The sequence below is a fragment of the Quercus robur genome, chromosome 12, assembly GCF_932294415.1.
Source record: "Quercus robur chromosome 12, dhQueRobu3.1, whole genome shotgun sequence".
Taxonomy (NCBI): Eukaryota; Viridiplantae; Streptophyta; class Magnoliopsida; order Fagales; family Fagaceae; genus Quercus; species Quercus robur.
In genome coordinates, this window is record NC_065545.1 from 10,432,519 (window position 1) to 10,454,653 (window position 22,135).

At 34.4% G+C, this 22,135-nt stretch overlaps 2 protein-coding genes across 6 annotated transcripts; one reads left to right on the forward strand and one right to left on the reverse strand.

The window, feature by feature from the left end:
- Positions 1–1,765: 1,765 nt before the first annotated feature.
- LOC126708600 (uncharacterized) lies at positions 1,766–7,087 on the reverse strand. 5 transcript variants are annotated; one of them, XM_050408403.1, is made up of 8 exons: positions 6,565–7,087; positions 6,012–6,042; positions 5,575–5,764; positions 5,069–5,136; positions 3,109–4,777; positions 2,908–3,029; positions 2,597–2,771; positions 1,766–2,514 (listed from the first exon to the last, which is right to left on the reverse strand). In XM_050408403.1, the coding sequence occupies exons 3-8, from the start codon at positions 5,756–5,758 to the stop codon at positions 1,922–1,924; spliced, it is 2,811 nt and encodes a 936-aa protein (XP_050264360.1). In that variant the 5' UTR covers positions 5,759–5,764; positions 6,012–6,042; positions 6,565–7,087; the 3' UTR covers positions 1,766–1,921. The 5 variants fall into 5 exon arrangements, with proteins under 5 accessions (XP_050264360.1, XP_050264356.1, XP_050264359.1 ...); XM_050408399.1 differs by having other exon boundaries at positions 5,575–5,821; XM_050408402.1 differs by lacking the exon at positions 6,012–6,042.
- Positions 7,088–20,255: 13,168 nt separating this feature from the next.
- Positions 20,256–21,677, forward strand: LOC126708120 (uncharacterized). The gene is made up of 2 exons (XM_050407937.1): positions 20,256–20,444; positions 20,499–21,677. The coding sequence occupies exons 1-2, from the start codon at positions 20,256–20,258 to the stop codon at positions 21,675–21,677; spliced, it is 1,368 nt and encodes a 455-aa protein (XP_050263894.1).
- The last annotated feature ends 458 nt before the right edge of the window (positions 21,678–22,135 follow it).

Here is a 22,135-nt window from a genome sequence, read left to right on the forward strand (position 1 = left end):
ATCAAAATAATTAAATATTTCTAAATTAATTCAAGTAATACATTTATATCCTTTTCTTTTTATAAATTAAAAAAAAAAAATGTTACGACAAGAAAAGGGAGATTCAAACCCTAGTTCTCCTCATGAGGAAAACTAGGCAATGTCAATAAGCTAGAAGGCTCTTGGCACATACATATTCTTTTTTTTTTTGCTAAAAGGCATGTTCATAATCTTAATTATACAAATCTTAATAATTTACATTTCTTTTCTTTTTAATAATATGCAATATAATTGAAATTGGTTCCTAAATATTAGACCACATAATAAGTATTGTAGAATTTGCCACAAAGATAATTTCTTATAAAATATTTCAAAATGAACTCATAGTGTATTCGCACATTGTGTGGAACATTGGCTAGTGAATAACAATTAACAAGAAAAATTGACGCAAGTACAAAAGAAATAGCTGCTTCAAAGAATTAAAATAAGGATGGCACAAATTAAAAAATCCTATCCTTACCTGGAAAGTCTTGATTGCAGGTTTATTTATAAGTTTGAGCTGTCTATCCAGCTCCATATCTTCTTCCTTAGATAATCTTCCCCATCCTTGGACTGCATCTGAATCTAAAAGCAAAGCAAATTTAACTAGCAGTGGAAAGATTGTGTTCTTGAAATATTTAGCAGCCACTGTCCTGAATCCAGCATCCATTTTTCCTTATTTTACAAAACTCAGCTAGTATTTGATAAGTATACAACCTACCAAAATAACCTACAAAAAAGTAATATATTATGTTTTCATTTTTATTTTTCTGAAGAAGCAAATTAAATTCATAGAAAAGAAAATGGCACATAGCTAGTATATGATAAGTATACAAGAGAAGCCCCTTTAAAAAAGTATACAAGAGAAACCAAAAAAAAAAAAAAATTCAGCTTCTAAAGCTTGAACTTTCCAAAAGAGATCCCAAAAAGGAAAGAAAGAAAATAAAACAACTAGACTAGACATCCAAGTGAACAAATAAGAGCATGAGACCATGCACTAGATGTTTCACTTAAAACTTTCCACATAAAGCAGTCCACCTACTCCTTGCTATGACCTATATTGGCTTGCAGGAAAGTCTCTGAGCAGAATTTGAAATAAAAGTGCTACCAAGTAATGAAACATCATGTTTAGAAAAAAAAATCAAAATACAAATCAATTCGGATCATTACAAAGGATTAATCCTGGGACAAAAAAATCAAATATTAAAATAATGGACAGTTGATATTTTGAATGCTTAACTTAAAGTAGCATATGCCATCAAGACTAGCTTACTTATTGTACAGCTACACAGCAGCTCTATCAAGAATTACCAGGAAACATACTATTGCTATACAACTAATACACAGCAAAAGAAGTCCCTACGCATTTCTGCATTACACCTACTGCATGTATGAATGAAAAGTAAATATGTGGCAGATTTAGCATATCTACTGCAACTTCAATGATGAATCGTGAAAGCAAAATAAAGAATTGAAAGCAGATTGTTAAGAGTCCATAAAGAAAATACCATAATCGCTTATAAGCAACCTCACTCAAAAGCTTAGAACACTTTTTTTAACAATTAATGCATAAGTTTCTTTCCATACAAACAACAGTAAATTAAGACTTAAAAACCGATCATATCATAGCAATGTTTAGAACAAGTCAGAAGTCAGAACTTCTATGATCAGCATTAAAAAAATGGAAAAATTTTACATACTAGTATATTGATGAAAAGTATTACATCTTGTAACAATGCTTTTAGAGTACGAAAAAGGAAACGGTTGATGAAATCCCATCAGAACCCTATAATTGATAGATTTTGGAGATTGAGTGTAAACTATACAGTATACACAAAGCTTGAGCATACTCTCACCAAGCTGTGTAATCTCACTGATGTAATATGGACAAATATATGATGCTTCAAAGAACCAATTCAAATACAATTTCCACTAGTAATTCTTCTAAAACACCTTCTGCCGTTTCAATAGCAGTATCTTCATTTTCATTTCGGATATCCAACCATGTTCTAGATCTTGTGAGGTCTTGCTCAAAAATCTGCTGCAATGTCTGCAGTGGTGATTGTGAGAGAAGATACCAATCAACACGTTTTATCACTTCATGAATAATAGTTTTGCCCACTGGAAGTGGTCCAATTATTGGTTTGATACATGACACCCAAGGGGAGCATCCAGAATTATACTGACAAATCTCTGCTAGGACTTCATTAATAAAGTCAAATAGGAGCATCCAATCACCACAAAATTGACTATCTGGCATCTTCAATTTGTCAAACAAGGATCGATCAAGCAGTTGATCTGATGAATGGCACTTCATTGACAATTCATCCCAATTCAAGCCAGAAGTTCCAAACAGTGCACTTATGTACTCAGAGAAGGATACATGCCCATCCTTAGCAGTATTTATATTGATTGTGGGGCCCAAAAGGGGACTATCTAGTGTAGCAGAATAGTGGTCTTCAGCATTAACTAGTAGTGCTTCAATGGGCAACTGAGCTGCAGAAGTTTAACTCAGTTATCTCAGATGCAGAATTAAGGAAGTAGAGAACTAATAACAATTCTTGATATGAAAGCCTACCAGGTTGACTTATGTTGCTTTCTATGAAATTCTGCTCAAGAACAGATACTGGACTAGGCTGCTCCACTTGATCTTTCAGGTTTTCAGAATCTTCCACTCTCTGCAGGCTTGAAGGACTAGACAAAGAAAATTCTCCTGGTACAAATTTTGATGGTTGATTCTCAGAAGGTGAATGCTGAAAAAGGCCAAAGTTAATTAAGCACATTAATGAGGACTGAGAAGTGTAAAACAAAAGGCAACAAACTATAGGTGACAGATAGAAGCACTAGTAAGAAATTTAATGAGAAAGAAAATTACTAAGAGCAAATTACCTCTCTTGGGGACTCCAAAGATCCAATTTTCCCACAATCATTGGCTCCGTCAGTGCTTTGATTTGGGCCAGCCTGGTGTGTGCTTAGTGATTCAAAGGGCATCTCCAAAGCATTAGTTTCACCTGGTTATGGAGTATCATTAGCAGGTAAGAAGAGAGAATATATGACCAAATTCAAGTTAAAAAGTTAGCAGTATCATACCTGTAGGGCTCAAATCATCTTTAATTTTCATGCCTGAAAAATTATTCTCTGAGATATTTGGCTTTGTGTCAAAAATTTGCAATGGATCATTGGGCTTCTCAGTATCAGCAAATGATAGAGGTTCTATGTTTTGCTTTAATGAACTTAAGCATCTTTTGTTCTTTTCTTTTTGAAACTTGTACTTGTTCTCATAGACCATTTGATGATTGCTATAGGGGTAAAAGCTCATATGTCTAGTAGCAAAACCGAGTTCCCAGTCCCTTCCAGGATTGAGTGTAGGCAGAAGACCATGCTCAGGGAAAGATGACATCCTCCCACAGGCTTTTGGCACCTGCTTTCTTAAAAGATCCACATCCTCATTTCCATTGTTTAATATCCCAGAGAGATGTTCCCACTCCGTGGCAGATATGTCAGATTCATGTTGCATTGGATGGCCAACAATTGAAAATTCTGAGTTTCTACAACCACTTCCACTGGTTGCAGCAGCTTCATGTCCACTACATTCACAGTCTTTAGCCTTTCCTATCTTGTTTGTTGTCTTGACGCCAAGAGAAGATTTCACGTTATGGCCAATATCAAGGTCAGTACTTGGTGAATTACTTCCATCTATCTCTACACTTATCCCCCTATCACCAGCATCCGAGCCCTGGCAATCATAGGGATATTTTTCTAATTTACCATTGCTTGACATCCAGTGCTGCTCTTTTCTGTTAACACCCATAGCATCTTTCAACTTCCTCTTTATATGATCAAAGGAAAAAGGTGTAGGCCTATCACTCTGTTCTTTAACCCTCAAGTAATAAGAAGAATGCAAAGAAGAGTTGGGGGGGCTGAGTCTGTCTGAAGAATTTTGCAAGCTTCTTAGGCCAGACTTTAAGACGACTATTCTGTCTGAAGATTGAGGATCACCATTGCCTTTAGAAAGGTATCGATCAGAAGATTCCAACCTTTTGGGACAGGTAGGCTGTTCATGTTGTCTTGCAACACTTGTCTGGTATTCTGACAATTTGGCTCCAGAGAAAGATTTAGTCTGCTGTCCTTTTGCCTGAGAATTCCTTAAGTCTTGGATATGTTTTACTGACAGGGAATTTGGGTCTTGCAGAAGTTCTATGAATAATTCCTTATTCGAATTTAAAATCTCCAATGCACCCAACAATTGTTTAGACTGGTGGCCCACCCCATTTCTGCTGAGACATTTTCCATCAGTGAACTTCTGATTTCCAGTTTCCTCTGCCTCATTTATCTGCACTAGCTGGAGATTAATCTCCTTTAGCTGGTCATGCTCCACACTATTGATATTTTTACAACCACAAGATCTTCTATCTCTGGGGTGCACTTCTTTGAAGAAAACCTTTTTTGATGCTGATGGGTTATGCTTGTTTAAAGATCTATCCACAACATTCTGATGTGATGGTTGATGATGCTCATTATTCTCTGCATCTTTCCAACCATGAACAGGCATTTGACATTGCCTGTGACAACTTTTGCTTGCTTTTCCATGGTTTATTGTTAATTCATCAACAAGTTTAGGATTAGATTGTGAATGGTTCACTTTATCAGTGGCAATTTTCTTATTTGAATGCTGCTCGGAGGGTATCTCTTCTTCCATAAGTCTCTTTAAACTTGCCTTATCAGTATTAATGGTCTGAGTTTCGCTGTCTTTACTATCCTGGATAAATTAAAAGTTGCTAATCAGCATCTATACTTTCTTGCACTCAATCATAAGAAAATCTGATTTTACAAAATCAAAATGTAAGAAGAGGAAAAAACAGGACTAGTAAGTTTATTTTAACAGAAGCCTAATTAAATACTCACTCCAACATTCTTTAATAAATAAAAACTAACAATATCGAAATTTTCTTAACTCTTTACTTCTTGTTGCCTTGAGAAAATTGGAACAAATGGTTAAACAGAAATATTTGAAAGGTTTGATAAAAAATAGTAGGTTGCTGGAACTTACAGCAACGGCTTGGCACTTCTCATTAAATTTGGTATGCGTGTCAAGCTTGCTCCTTAAATTCACATCGCCTGCAGATAAATACTAAAATTTGATGATTTGATGATTTCGAAAGGAAATGTAACACCAAAACGATAGAGTTACTTAAAAGATGCACAGAAAATTCAACGAATACTTCTCCTATACATTTCAGCATTTTTTTTTCTATCACTAACAGCATGTTGCAAAATGACCAATTAAAAAGAGAAATGTCCTCCAGTAATTATTCCATCTATTCCTCAATACTGGAAAATATTAATACAGTTCTTCCTGATTATTGAACGCAGTATGTAAGTGACTAGAAAACAATTCATATATGCTTGCTTGGGTTGTTGTGAAGAAGTTAGATATGATATGCTACTTGTAGGAAAAAACAACAGTTATATAATTTTCACATGATGCCCCATGGTAAAACACAAAAACTTATACATCAAATTATTCTTTGTACAATTTGATGAAAGAATTCTTACCGATTGGATGACGGCTCAAATGCCTCCTATTTGATAGCAGCTTCCTCTTGGAATGACCTTGGCGAAATTCAAAGAGTCTATATAAACCCCATTTATACATGCATCCTGAATGATTTTTTTCACATACCACTGGCACAGGGCTCTTTGGTGATTTCCTTGCCATATGATTGGGAGTGAATGACATGCTTAGCTGTGATGCGTTTTTTCGTCCAATTACATACCAAAGTGTTATGATGGCATCAAATCTCTAGAATGAAAAGAAATAATGAGAAACTAGAGGATCGCCTAAAGAGCATACCAATTGTCTCTACAAAATAGTTTATCCAAAATAGATAGGCACAAAGAGGTATGCGAGCTCTTAAACAAACACACACACACACACACTCTTGTATGTATACCTAATTCTTTAACAACAAAAAAATATAAAGGAGACTTACAATGTGATAATATTAAAGAATAGGTTGGCCTCTGCAAACGACAAACATTTCTGTTGAGCAAATTTTGAAAGTGGTACCAAACACATGAAAACAAGGGAGACTAGTGGACATGATATTCAAAATCTTAAATTGTAAGCTACTTCAATACCCAATAAGATTTCTTCAACTTATAAATTACAAGAAACCCAAAAAACAAAGACAAAGACAAAACAAAACAAAAAACAACAATAATTAATAAATGTGTTTGCCTGTCTCTTATCCGAACACATCATGATTTCTTTTTTATTGAAGTGAGCCTAAAGTTTCCAAAAAAGAAGAAAAAAAATGAAAAATTAGAATATCTTTCTATGAAATATTCCAACCTTAAAATTAAACATCTTGAACAATTTCTTTGGTTTTTAACAAAATTTTAGTGTTTTGTCATTTGTGTAAGCCATGCCAAGTATCCCAGGTACCACTATCATTATATTGTACCTAAAAGTAAAAAAGATACAAGCTTGAGTGCTGTGAAAACAAGACCACTATAGTGAGAGAGAGAGAGTGAGTGAGTTACCTCGTGTAATAAAAAACCTCTATTTTGATTTTTGAGGTTGAGCAAAGGTTAATGCTTGGGACTGAAAACACAGAAAATGAAGAAAAATAAAGTGACCCTTTTAGTCAGAGTAAAAATCCCAAGAGTTTAATCTTCTGTACGTCCATAATCTTCAGGAACCAAGTGACAAAAGCAGAGTATATAAAACGCTCAATCAAGAAAGAACAAGAATATGAAGAGGCCTAGGAGTTAAAAATGGAAGAGATATAGAGAGAGAGAGTGAGAAAGGAAGAAAACTTAGAAAAGTAAGGGAAGAGAAGCCCAACAAATGAAAAACAAAAAGAGAGAGAGAGAGAGAGAGAATACGAGTGTGATGTGATAAGGAGTTATTGTGACATTGACCAGTGAATTACAAAGCAATGACTACTATTGGAAAAGCTTTCAACACAAAGGAAAGTCTCTTTGATTCCCCATTTCTCTCTCTCTCTCTCTCTCACTCACTCACTCACTCACTCACAGACACACACACAGACTCTCTCTCTCTCTTACAGCAATTCTCACCTTCCTTTCCTGCATGTCCAAGTCCAACTCTTATCATCTGTGTTCGTTTTGGTGTTTGACAGTTGGAACCGTGTCGTTTAGTTGCTTACACTTTTTTTTGATAAAAGAAACATGATAGGCCTATGTCCATTTTGTTTTCATTTCACCAATGTCGTTTTTAAGTGTGATATAAGATTTTTCCTTTTCTAAGATTTTGCAGAAACGTTGTCGTCTTAGGTAATCCAAATTCCAAAACGGGTTAGAATGAATTAACACCTTAAAGCCTGTATCGTTTTGAAAAGAACATTTGTCCTTACACTAGATTTTTGACAAACTTCAAATTTGCCTTTTTTTGAATTTTCAATTTTCAATGTGAGTTAAAAGCCAAAAAAAAAAAAATAGGTGCAGTGGTAATTTACCATATTTATGGCTCTACTGGTTTCTAGTCTGTAATTTGGACCCATGTTTGAACCTAATAATTAATGCTCAATTCAAAAATGGGCCATTGACAATGATAGTCACCGTCACAATTTTGGGTAATAAATTCATTCACAATTCTGTGTTTATGGGACAATGATGACTTCTCATCATTTTTCATAAGATGGATGGTATTGCTTTCAGGTTAAGTTGTAATCAAAATTAATGATGAATTAATGACTTCTAGTACCATATACAAATATTGAGCTGTTTCAGTGGGGAAATCCAAGGATATATAGTTAAGGAAAATAATTTGGTTAAGCCAGAACTGATGGCTATAATGAATACAACAATGATGATGACCTCTTATAGAACGAGTGATTTGATAGGTGAGAACAATTAACACGATTAGTTTGAAAAGATTAGTTATGTCTTTTATGTGTTATAATAGTTACACGATCTTCTTTCAATCACAATCTTGCACTGTAGGGTCTAAAGTTTTGGAAAATGGCCGACTGCAAATATGAAAAAATATAACTAATACAATATTTTTTTTCTTAGGACCAGGGAGGAGGGGCCTTCTTGGGTCAATCCTTGTGCACGCCAAAAGCGTGATGATCACTCTACAATAGCCAATAACAACTTACCGTTTAAGATTTGTTGTAAATATATTATGAAAATATTCTAAACGTAACATTTCTTGTCAAGGATGGAGGGAGACTTGGACTAGGGGGCAATGGCCCCCCCCTAAATTTTTTTTTAATTAATATATACATAGTCACCAATTTTAGCAATTTTGTTCTATAAAATCACACTTTACCCCTTTAATATTATCATTGATTCTTTTAGGAGTACTAGAGACCCACAAAATTTTCTATAACATTTTTACAAATTGTTTTAGTAGTAAACTTTTATTGGTTTGCATATGGACTCATCATTTACATCGCATTTTTATTTACTAATAACCACTCACTACATTAATAATTTGTAAAAAAAAAGTTTGTAATTCTAGCATTTTCCTCCTTTTAAAGGCCAGATCTAAAATCTAAAACAAAATAAACAAGCCCAAAAAAATTATTCAACAACAAAAATTACCAATATTAAAGCTAATTTTATCTAAAACAAACAACTTGACCCTTTAAAAAATTTTAAACAAAATAATTTTGTCCATACCTGGATGCACACATAAAAAACACAAAAAAAAAAAAAAAAAAAAAACTCATTAGCTGTTAAGCAACTGACCTAAAAGCTAGAGCTACCACACACAACTAACAGTAAAACTGTCCCCTAACTTTAAGTTCAGGCTCCATCCGTATTTCTTGTTATTAAAGTTAATGGTATCATGGTAAGCAGTTTATCGTGTTGGGAAATGAAGCAATTTGTAAACAGTAGATCTAAAAGCTGAACTGGGCTCTTTTTTGCATCTAGACTCGACTGCTCCCTTCCCTCTACTTCAATCTTTTTGCAGGTCTCTTGGTTTTTGTATTTCTTTCCTTCAATAAAGAGGCATTATTCAGAAATAAATCAAACAATGCATCTAAATTCTAATTGTTTTGGAAATTCCACTTGCTTTTGTGCGAGCACCGAATTAACAAAATATGCGATGATGAACTGTGATTTTAATTAGGAAATTTCTCTTAAATCTCCATCATATGAAGTCGTGAATAAATATATTTATGATTCATATAAGAACATCATTTCTGCTTGAATAAAAAAATTTCTAGCATTTTTTTTCTCTAACCTCCAAGCAATTTCGATATGAGGAGGAGCCAAAGGTACTAAGGCTCTTATCTATTCTGTCTATTAATGCACTCTAGTACTTAGTACATTACTGGTCTTTAATTTGAGGCTTAGATGAGACCATGTAAGAGAATTGAGGTTGTGAATGGTATTGTATTGTATGTCGCTATTTTTCAACAAAAATTTATCAATATGACGATTACGTTGATGATGGTTGATGGACATGGACAGTCGCAAAACACCGTACTCACACAGCGCATATTGTACAAATTGAAAACAATGTAGCAGAGGAACAGGAATATTGACCGACATGTTCTATTAGGATGGACTTAAATGAAATATTTATTTCTCCTTTTAGGTGGAGGCTTATTTATTTGCATTAGAACATATTTAGTGCGCGTTTAGATTAGGACTAAAAATAAAAATTATTTCACTATTCAGCTTATTTTTACTTATATTTATGGTCTCACTGCACTTTTTTGTACTATTTATGGGCTCCACTGTACTATTTCAACTAACTTTTACCTTTATTTACGGTACTTTCAGCAATAATTTTTCAATTTCAACAAAATAAGCGGTATTCAAACACATCCTTAGTAAATTCATAAGTCCTTTCGCCAAATAGACTAATGATTTGATACTTTTAGATCAAATTTGTGTGCGTGTGGATAGTTGGGGTGGATAATTGAATTATGGATATCTCGTTTGAAACATTATAAGGTACCGGTTAAGCAACAAGGTTCTGTTAGATCAATTTAATTAAAAAACTAGATTGTTTAAGCATATAATCAGGTCAAATTTACTCAAATCCAGTGGGTTCTTTATGCCTTGTTCAACCCAAATTGATTCTTTAAAACAATTCAAGTTTTTTAATGTACTCCAAATCATTTACCTATATAATTTTAAGAGTGTTTATATATATATATATATATATATATATATATAGTTTGTTAATTTGGTCTTTTGAAAAAAAGAAAAATGTCGTGTGAAGGAAAGAACTCAATGAATACATTAAAACATCTTCCATGATTAATTTGCAAATATTTTCATAATTTTATCTCTTAGTTTGTATAGATTTTTTTTTTTTTTTTTTTTTTTTTTTTTTGTCTTCATAATATTCTTCTTTAACTAGATTATTCTTACTTCCATTTGTATTTACTTTCTACAAAATTACCCTCCCTAAAAGTGCGGTTAGCAAACTACTCATCAAAATAATTTTTCTTACTTCCATTTGTATTTACTTTCTACGAAATGTTTTTTTTAGAGAGTTTCAACTTATGACGTCCACTCCTAATAATAACTCTTTATTATTAGACCAAGAGACCAATCAGTTTTTAGTGTAGGCGAGGAGATTGAACCCTAGATTTCTTATATAACCATAAAAAAATTTACCAGTTGAAGTAATTGTAAATCTGTTACTTTCTACAAAATTAACCTCCCTAAAAGTGTGGCTAGCAAACTACTCATCAAAATAATTCAATACTGACAAAGTTCCATCTATATTATAATATGCTGAATAGCGCAATGACGAGCGGAAGTAAATTTTTGTAGCAGAAAAATCATGTGTGAAAGATTCTCCTCCACATATCACATGGTCGAACCCCATTTCCGTTGCTTTTTTGCTTCAAGTTTGGCTTATACTTTTGGATGGTTTTGGTCTTGAATCATCTTGGTACAAGCAAAGATAAGTGTTTTTTTTTTTTGGGGGGGGGGGGGGGGGGGGGGGGTGGGTGGGGTGTGATTTTGTCCACTGCTACTATGCAAAACTCTATCCTCACTAATGGCTGCATCAAAACTCACTTTGACAAAAGGGGGTGCGAGGGTCTTTGCTAGGAACTACTTTTTTTTGTTCCTAAGAACAATAATTAACAAATAAATAATCTTCAAAATATCAATTAAATAATCACATATCGTATAAATTATAATTTACCATAAAATTAGAGAACAATGAGAGATATTACTTTGATGATGCTTCAAAGTAGTCTCATAACATTAGAAGCAAATTACCGTAAGTTCATATATATTTTTAGATGGCAGGATTGAGGAGTGGACCAAGTCACTATCTTGAGATGATACACGCATTTACGGGTTTTTTCAGTGTAGTAGACTAAACATTTGCGTGCCACTCCCAAGATACAATAGTCTAGCCATCTTCGTTAATTATCCTTACAAGCTTATACTGTTTGTAAGATATGAAACTCTTAATAGTACTTTCTTTACCCATAAATATAGCATAGTAGGGATATATATTTTCCATTAAAACAAGAGGAAAAACTCCATGCAAGTGTTTTAGAAATATGTTGTTGCATGTAAAAATGACAAAACAAAATTACAGGTGTATATGAAATCAATAATTTCCCTTATTAAAAGGTCAAAACTTTTGAGAGTAAACATTTTATTAGGAAATTTATTTGGTGAAATCATATAATATATAATAAAAGTTGGGCTTAGACGTCGTGGTTGCGCCAAGTGGCTTCACCAAATTGCAGATTTTTTTTTTTAGATTTTTAGATTTAAAAAATATATATATAATTTTTCTTCTCCAATAATCCCTAAGTTGATAAAAATCTTAATTTGACTACAATCCAAATTCTTCATCTTATCCATGTAATCCTTATTTTTTTACCTGTAGAATGTATTACTAATAAAAGTCTAATAAATATTGTAGAATTTTTTTCATATTTAAATGATAAGACACGTATTAAAAAAATAAAAATAAATAAATAAATAAATAAAAAACCTTAGAAACATGGATAAGATAACTAATTTACTTAGATTAGGATAGTATAACCATTAGTATTTTATTTAAAATTTAAAATTATAGATAAAAAATAATTTTAGAAAAAATTACACACTGTTTTTTTTTTTTTTTTTTTTTTTGATAAACACATTTTTTAACAATATATAATTGAAGAAGTTATATGAACAAAACGCCTCCACATTGAAGAAATTGATATGAACAAAATTTTGTGTCGTGTGATGAGAGGAAATAGCAAAATCTAAACTAACGTCTGTTGAGGACCATTTTTGAGGCCCATGTGACATTACTTCATTAGGAACCCATGCCACATCAACATATTATTGATTTTTTTGGTAAATATATTTAAAACCCAAAATAAACTCATATCTCATTCAACTACATGGATTGGGCTCACATGGCCCACGAGATCCTTACTTCAAGAGGCGGATTCATGGTCCACATTTCCTCTTCATCAATTGGGATCATAACCCCACGACATCATCAACATCAACATATGAATTGAGCTTAAGCAATGAATCAAAACTCACGGCCCATATTACCTCTCTTACACTCATAACAAGTGGCTTCTTCAATAAGACCAAATTGAGTTGCAGTTGGACCGGTCCCAACTCCCTTATCCAGAAAACTTGGGCCTAAGTGCAGCAGGAAGCAGCCCAACACTACTAGCACAACCCACCACTTTATAGAGATCTTAAATTTTTTTAGCCAAATCCAGGAAATGACCTCCCCAGCGGTCTGAAATCACCCATCTGACCTCATTGGCTTCTGCCCAAAGCAAATAGCTATCTTATGACAGCTATGACAACTGTCTCATGATAGTTGTCACAGCTTTTCCTGACAGCTAGGATAGTTTTTTCATCATAGCTATCACAGTTTTTCCTGATAGTTAGGACAGCCTTTTTCAGAACAGCTGTAACAGCTGACCCAACAACCTAAACATTACTGATTTTTCCACATTTGGCTAAAACCAAAACCAACTATTGAAACTACCTTTCTCTTGTTAAAATACCTTCCTTTTCTGTTGCTTTTTCCCCAGCAGCTCTTACCCGAAACAGCAAGAATACCTTAAAGCTAAACATACCTTTTTTGGCCAAATCTTAAGATGGATTCTCTGAAGATTTATTACTATTTGAGACAGATTTTGGCTGATATTATTTGCTAAAATACCTCTTTAAACTCAGCTAAATGGAACCCTTCATCAACACCTAAAAGGGGACACCAATGGAGGAGAACTCTCGAAAAAACTTCTCTATTCTCTCTCCCTCTAAGGATCTTCTTAAGATCTTAATGAAGTTCTAAGTTTCTGAGTTTTTTAGTTTCTAAATTAGGAAGTAAACTCTTCAGCCCTTAGCTCATAAATGCCATTCATAAGCCTTCATACAATCCTAGCAGAAAATCCCAGCAACATTGCTAAACACACTACAATACTATTACTCTCTTACACTTTTTATCTCACTCTCCATATTCTGAAAATATATATATCTTACTGCCCATATCTCTAAACATCTCTTTCTTCACCTCTCTTACACAATCTTATACACAATTACTACACCATTACATATAACACACCACAACTCTTCTAAACTCCACTCTCATACTCTCTCACTTTGAAATTTTATTGTTTTGCTACCCATAAACACATCTCAATACTCTTCTACATCTATCTTACTGCTCCTATCTCCAAATACCTAAACGCATCTCCATACTCTTCTCTTACAAAATCTTTTCTCTTGGAAAGCAATCTCTATAACTTCTCCAGTGGTTATAATCTCATATTTTTACTGTCTTTAACCACCACATCTCTCATACTTCCATATATCATACATATCACAAATACTACATCCCACAAAACATCTATATCTTTTACCATTTCTACACTTCTCAAGAGATATCAAACACTCATACTAAAAGCCCTTCTCATGGAAGGCATGAACTTTTACTACTAAAACCCTTCTCCTAGAAGGCATCAAGATCTCATATCAAAACCCTTCTCTTAGAAGGCATAACTGCTTCTTACAAAAGCCCTTCTCTTAGAAGGCACAAATTACATCTTACAAAAGCCCTTCTCACGAAAAGTAATACTATTCATAACTTCACAACAACTAAAAGAACATTGTTAAAGGGGAAAACTCATTTAAGTGTATGATAAGAGGGGCAAGCTCAGCCGGCCCATACACACAGCTGGACATACTCTCTTTCCCTCCAGTTGCACCAATTTTCCCCCCTCAATCTTGAAGTTATCATGGCAAACTACCTCTCTACCACTGGGGTCATTCTGCTGGGATATTATCAACTCACTGATGCTATACAGCTGGACTGCAAACCATCAGAGATAAGTGACTTTGCTTCAATATCCTTAAATTTACATCATTGAGTATATGATTATTTCACATTTAAATACATATTACTTTACTCCAACTACTATTACAACTATTAACCAAGGCTTAAACTCATTTAAATGCATGATAAGAGGGGCAAACTTAACTAGCCTCTGCTGCTAGCATTCTGCTGGAATCCCATCACCTCACGGATGCTACACAGCTGGGTTGCAAACCATTAGAAATAAGTAACTTTGCTTCCATATCTTTAAATTTACATCATTAAGTACATGATTACTTTACTTTTGAATAAATACTATATTTCAACTAATGTTACAACTACTAATCAAAGCTATTATATCAAATACATATTATATATTTATTCGACCATTATCGTGATTCTTAGACTTTGGCTTTAATGGTTTTGTAGGCTTAAAAGTACATCGGTAGCCATTAGACCACGTGGCCCAATGTTGAGTTCCGGAGGCAACTCCCCAAAAAGAACCCGGGCCTAGTAAGGCCATCCCTCCAACGGACCACACGTGGCTGAGGAACCGAAAAAGGCCCCCGAACAACGTCTAACATAAAATTTGTAGATAAAAAAAAATATTTTAGACACCTAATCTGAAAAGTTTTAGTTGAAATGCCCTATATCAATTAAGGCAAACCTCACGTATATCAATTGAGAAATACTATGTCCACAACATTTTCACAACAAATCATAGGTGGTTAGTTATTATTGATTCGAATTGAACCTAACACTAAGATTACTTTTTTGCTTCAACAATAACAACCACTAACAACTTGCCACTTAAGATTTGTTGTGAAATTGTTGTGGACATATCATTTCTCATATCAATTAATCAGAACTCTTCTGTAGATAAAAACAAAATAATTGTATTTCAGGCACTTAATCCGAAAAATCTTAGATTAAAAAGCCTCATGTTTATCAATTAACTTATGCCTCATGTATTTAGAAATCTATATCTATATTAACATTAATCATAATTCTATATTAAATTTTGAAGTTTATCCAAAGAATAAAAAAGTAGAGAAAAAAAATAGTTTGATATGACAAAAAAAAAAAATTGCTTTTTTTGTTAAAACACCAAGGAGAAAATGATAAGTTTGAAAGAATTTATCAACTACCAATATGTAAAATTTGAGATAGGAAAATTACCCTATAAACATGCAATGCAAAAAGCACCTTCTTTTTGGGATTAGCAGACACATCCAAAGTACAAATCTTGCAGTCATTGGAGCCATTCAAAAGGTATCCCTCCTTAGTTGGACTCCAAGACAACCCGTATCCTTCCTTTTCTAGACCCTTTTAAAAAAAAGTCCATGAGACGTTAAATTAGAAAAGATATAGATAAATAGTTTTTGTTTTTGTTTTTCAAACTAGTTTGGTCTCTCTTAGATATAGTAGTTGTATGCCACTAACTAACTAACTAACTAAATTTAGGAAAAAAAAATACACGTTTATATATGTATATATATAATTTTTTTTTTTTGGATAGAAACATTTTTAACAATATATAATTGATTAGAATTTCATATAGGATGGGTGTTTCTTTAATTCCAAACCATCTAATAATTTCTCTTATAATTTAACTTCAATATAATTTGAATTCTATGTCTATTAGAACTCTCCCAAATCCTAACTTCCAAGTTTTTTGGATAAACATGCATCTTGAGTGATGAATTTAGTGTTTACGTTTTGTGTTTTGTTTTTTTGTTTTCTGTTTTTAACGTTAATTGTGATAATTTTTTTAATACATATATATTTTTCCTAATAATTCTATTTCTCTTATAATTCCTAAATTGATTAGAAATCTAATATCTTCACAATTGAAAATTCTCTATATATACGGTTTTTTTAGTGTATTCTTATATATTTATATGCACAACTTCTTCAGTAACGACTTCTTTCTTTCTTCTTTTTTTTTTTTTTTTTTTAATTTGATTTTTTTGGAGGTAGAAACACTACTTATTGTTCTCATCAATTTTTTTCTCTCCCCATTATTAATAATAAGTTTGTATCTCTCTTTTTGTTTGCAGCAGACTGTAGAATACTTTATTAAAACCACAATTACAAGTATGTTTTTATTCTTTGTTTTTGTTTCTATGGTTTTGCTTATGAGTCATAAATGCAATTTTAAATCTATGAAATCAATTATATGAACCTCTATAATATTTCACCTTTATGATTTGTCAGGCATCAATTATTATTTGAGTTTGTTTTGTTTGTAGTAGAATATTTTATCAAAGCCACCATGCACACTATTAAAGGTATGTTTCTTATCTTTGATTTTGTTATCTATGGTTTTGTTTGAGTCATAAAGTCAATTTTAAATCCATGAAATTCATATATAAGCCTATATACATATTTCACATTCATGATCTGTCCGTCATTAGTTATTATTTGAGTTGGTTTTGTTTGTAGTAGAATGTTTTATCAAGGCCACCATCCATATTATTACAGGTATGCTTCTCTTCTTTGTTATTTTTGAGTGTGTGTGTGTGTGTGTGTTTTTTTTTTTTTTTAATGGTTTTGCTTATTAGTCATTAAAAGGTAATTTAAATCCATGAAATCTACTATATAAATCTCTATAAATATTTCACCTTCTTTTATAAATATTTCAGTTTCATGATTTGTCCGCATCAATTATTATTTCAGTTAAACTTAAAGGTATGGAGATTTATCCTTCTATCTCTATAATATTCTTCATTTTTATCCTACAAAAATATATTTAGTTTTTTTCTTCTTCTTTTGTTTGGTTTTGCATTTATGAATTATTTGTACTCATCTTATATATATATATATATATATATATATATATACAGGCTTTATCTATTTATTATTTAAGAATTATCAAATTTTGTATTTCCTCCTACAACAAGGGTTTCATCTTCTTCTTTTTTAATTATTATTTCTAGGTTGTATTTGAGTTATGCTTATATGTACATTATTAGATTAAATTAATTTTCTTGAATAGTAAAATTTTTATGTTACCATATCTCATTTTTATTTTTGTTGTTAGTAATATTAAACGTGTGCGCTACAAAAATATCATTATAAGACAACTGATAAGTTAGAAGAGAATTATGTTAATTTTTTTTGCAAATGAAATACCTTTGGTTAAGTTTCCATGTGTTTTTAATTATTAAATTTAGGAATTTTTTCATATAAATATGTTGTGTCATTGCTTGATACGTTTAAGAACAATAATTTTTATGCAATTTATATAATCTAGATTCAAGTGATTATTGATTTATTATTTCTCAGTAAAATTATACTAAAAGTTTATAACTAAAACTGTGCAACACACGGGCATAATATTATATAATAAAAGTTGGGTTTAGACGTGGTGGTTGCGCCAAGTGGCTTCACCAAATTGCATAATTTTTTTTAGATTTTTTTTTTATTTTAAAAATATATATAATTCTTTTCCCTATAAATCTTGTAAAGACGTGTTTTGGACACTAGACCCAAAGTATGAATGGATCCAAGCCTAATAAGCCCAATACAATGAATTTGTAGAGAGTGAGTTAAAAAATTAGGCTCTAATAAATGGGATAACAGTTAGAATGAATTTTAAAAGATAATCAAACAGAAATGGACTGGAGTTATCTAAGTAAATTTGTCCTCGGCACAATCCGAGGAGGTCTGTTCTAGTATATATTGATTGAAAATGGTTATAGATATAGTTCAAGCTGCTACAGTGCTTTCTCTTACAAATTTCCGATCTCTTCTCTCATTGCTTCCTTCTTCTTTTATACCCTTTTCTCTATTCATCTCCACCCTCCACGTGCTGGCTAAATGATTAGTTTTGATACTTGTCCCATCAGCACCTTCCTAAAATCTTTAGGTAGTAGCTGTATGGTAGAAAGCCATTGTTCAGGTATCACCTCCATATTAATGCGGCTAGAAAGTTAGCTACAGAACAATTAATGCGGTGGTAGTAGCTTTCTCCTTATATATTTTAAGACTCCCCTTTGTACTTTGTTTTTGCAATACTTATCCGTGCCAGCAGAACTTCTTGGAACGTCTCCCTGGACGGCAGACCACCTATTCGGAGTTTGGCTTTGGTTATCCAAGGTGACATTTGTCCTCGGCCTGCCCTCTTGTGCCATTATAACCAAAACTGACCTCGTCATCTACTAACACAGACTCCTTCGATAATGTTTACTCATTCTCGAATGATCTCTAGTCCTCGGCTTGGGCTTTAGCCCAATCCATACATGGATAATGAGCTCCTGAGCCCAATACCCCTATAATTATAAATTGATAAAAATCTTAATTTGATTACAATTCAAATTCTTCATATAATCCATCTAATCCTTATTTAATCTTAATTTGATTACAATCTAAATTCTTTATCTAATCTTTATTTTTTTACATGTAGTGTATTATATAAAAAAAAAGCAACAACTTTCTTCTTCTTTTTTAATTACTACACTACATGCTTTAATGCATCTTTAATTATAGAAATTTTTTTAGATTAATATATATATATATATATAAATAATTTTTCTTCTTCTATAATTTCTAAGTTGATAAAATTTTAATTTGATTATTGATGGGAATGACGAGATTACGTCTCCTAGACAAAGCCAACAATCATGACGAAGTCATCTTGAATGACGAAGAAACCGACCACCACTGACAAGGATAGGGAAATCATTCAATATAGTCAATCAATGACTTTGGCAGTTACAAAACCAGCCATGCAGATCGTTGGGAGCCTATTAAAAGCCCCATTATTAGGCAGGAGGCGTTACTGAGAAAGGCATTAACGACCACAACGGCTAGCAGCCAAAGCCACATATATAAAGCTCTCACATTATCAACAGAAGGTACATATACACACTCTAAGAAACACTCATTATTATCTTGCTAATTTGTTTCATTTCACAAAGTGCTTTCCTACTCTAACTTTGGCATCGGAGACGTTGTGGCAGGCACCACACCGGTGACCATCTTTGAGGATACATTCACGCAGATTGGAGGTTGGTTCCATTTGCCTATTTTGACTGACGAACTCACGCTTCATCAGTTTGGCGCCGTTTGTGGGAACGACATTTTCAGATTTATATTTGAAAATGTAGTTTCCATCAACTTCTACATTCAGATGGAACCCAATCCAAATTCTGCAGCCTTGGCCCAACAGGTTTAAGCTCTTGTGGCCACCATTGAAGAACTCACCAAACAAAATCAGGAAATGAAGCTACGGCTTCAACAGGTTCAACAGGCTCCACAAGAGGAGAATCGGTCCAAGGATAACATGGAGGGAGAAGGGGATAGCCATAGGAGGAGTATTCATCAAAGACCAACTACTTCGGACGAGCAGAATTCAGATCTCCTTCGAGAGATGAAGAAGGAGATGGACGAATTGAGGAACGCCATCAAGGAGAAGACAGATCGAAACATAGACAGAATGGTAAGGGCCACGGATTCGCCCTTCACCGCGGCGGTACTTGAATGCCCCGTGCCGTCAAAGTTTCGTTTACCTCAACTTGAGTCGTTCGACGGACTCAGAGACCCTCAGGATCACCTTAATACCTTCAAGACAACGCTAGGTCTTCAACAGCCACCCGACGAGATACTATGTCGTTCCTTTCCCACCACTCTCAAAGGAGTTGCAAGGGAATGGTTCACAAAGTTGTCGACATCGTCCGTTGAAAACTTCGAGCAGTTGAGCAATGCCTTCCTGCGTCACTTCATAGGGGGGCAGCGTCCATAAAGGCCGGCAGACCACTTACTCACCATTAGACAGGGAGAGAAGGAAACCCTGAGGTCGTATGTGAAACGCTTTACTCGGGAGACTCTGGAGGTGGACGAAGCTGATGACAAGGTACAGCTGACGACCTTCAAAACGAGACTGAGATCCAGAGATCTCGTGGCTTCACTCGCGAAGAATCCTCCAAAGACGATGGCAGAGATGCTCCTGAAAGCACAAAAGTATGTAAATGTTGAAGATGCTTTAGCAGCCATAAAGGATGTAAAGAAGCCAGGAGACAAGGGAAAGAAGGAAGACGAGCGTAGGGGTCAAAAGAGGGAGCGCCCAAATTGTCGGAACAATGACGGGAACAGAAGAAAGGATGATAAAGGTCCTTGGATGGTAAGATTTACTCCTCTAGTTATGCCTGTTGACAAAATTTTAACGTAAATTAAGGACGAGCACTATCTCAAATGGCCGAGACCATTACACTCATCCCTTAACGTCCGTGATAAGAACAAGTACTGCCGATTCCATAAGGATCACGGCCATAACACAGAAGATTGTAGGGACCTAAAAGAGCAAATAGAGGAGTTGATACGGAAAGGAAAATTACAGAAATATGTAAAGAAGGGGGAATATAGTAAGTTCAAAGACGGCAATAAGAGCCAACATGAGTCCTCTTCCAGGAGTGACGATCGCCCGTCCCAACCTCCACAGGATGTGATCGGGGAGATAAAGACGATTATGGGAGGGCCCTTCTCAGGAAGGTCATTTAAATCCCTTAAGAAAGCGTACCAAAGGCAAGTGAATAGCGTCCACACGATACCTCCATTAAAGCAGCAACAAACAGACTGGGACATGTCCTTCAGTGAAGTGGACGCCAGGGGAGTGAGGCAGCCCCACAATGACCCTTTGGTTATAATGCTAAATATAGAGGGATTCAATACCAAAAGGATCCTCGTGGATAATGGTAGCTCCGCAGACATCATCTACCTCCCTGCTTTCCAGCAGCTGAAACTAGATCCAAGGAGACTGCGCTCATTTGACTCTCCCCTCGTCAGCTTCAACGGAGACAGGGTATATCCTAGGGGCATAGTGACGTTGACAGTAACAGTGGGGACCTACCCGATGCAGTTGACCTGTCAATTAGACTTCTTAGTGGTAGACTGCCCCTCATCTTACAATGTCATCATTGAGAGGCCCACGCTCAACAAATGGAAAGCAGCCACGTTCACCTACTGTTTGAAGGTGAAATTCCCAACAGATAATGGTGTCAGCGAAGTAAAAGGAGATCAAGTCTTAGCTAGAGAGTGTTATCAGGCCATCCTGGCTGCAAAGGAGAACCATACATGGATGATTGAAGAGAAGAAAGAAGGCAAAATGGAAGCTTTGGAAACAGTGGAACTGGCTGGAGGAGAAGCAAACAAGACGACGAAGATAGGGACGACGCTAAGCCCTGAGATGAGAACAAGACTCATCCAGTTCCTCAAAGAAAATCTAGATGTCTTCGCATGGAGCCACGAGGACATGCCGGGCATAGCTCCAAAAGTCATCCAGCATAAGTTGAATGTGAACCCGGAAAGAAAACCCGTCCAGCAAAGACGAAGAGTCTTTGCCCCAGAACGAGACTAAGCAATCACAGATGAAGTTACCAAGCTGTTGATGGCAGGCTTCATCCAGGAAGTGTACTATCCTGAATGGCTCGCAAACGTTGTCCTAGTGAAGAAAGCAAATGGAAAATGGAGATGTGCGTAGACTTTACAGACCTGAACAAGGCATGCCCGAAGGACAATTTCCCTCTACCAAGAATAGACCAGCTTGTGGACTCTACAGCCGGACACAAGTTACTGACGTTCATGGACGCTTTCTCGGGATATAACCAGATAAGGATGGCTGAAGAAGATCAGGAGAAGACTGCTTTCATCACGAGTCAAGGACTCTATTGTTACAAGGTAATGCCTTTTGGATTAAAGAATGTCGGAACTACATATCAGAGACTAGTGAACAAAATGTTCAGCCAACAGATTGGCAGAAATATGGAAGTATACGTGGATGATATGCTCGTCAAGAGTAAGGAAGAACTCACACAT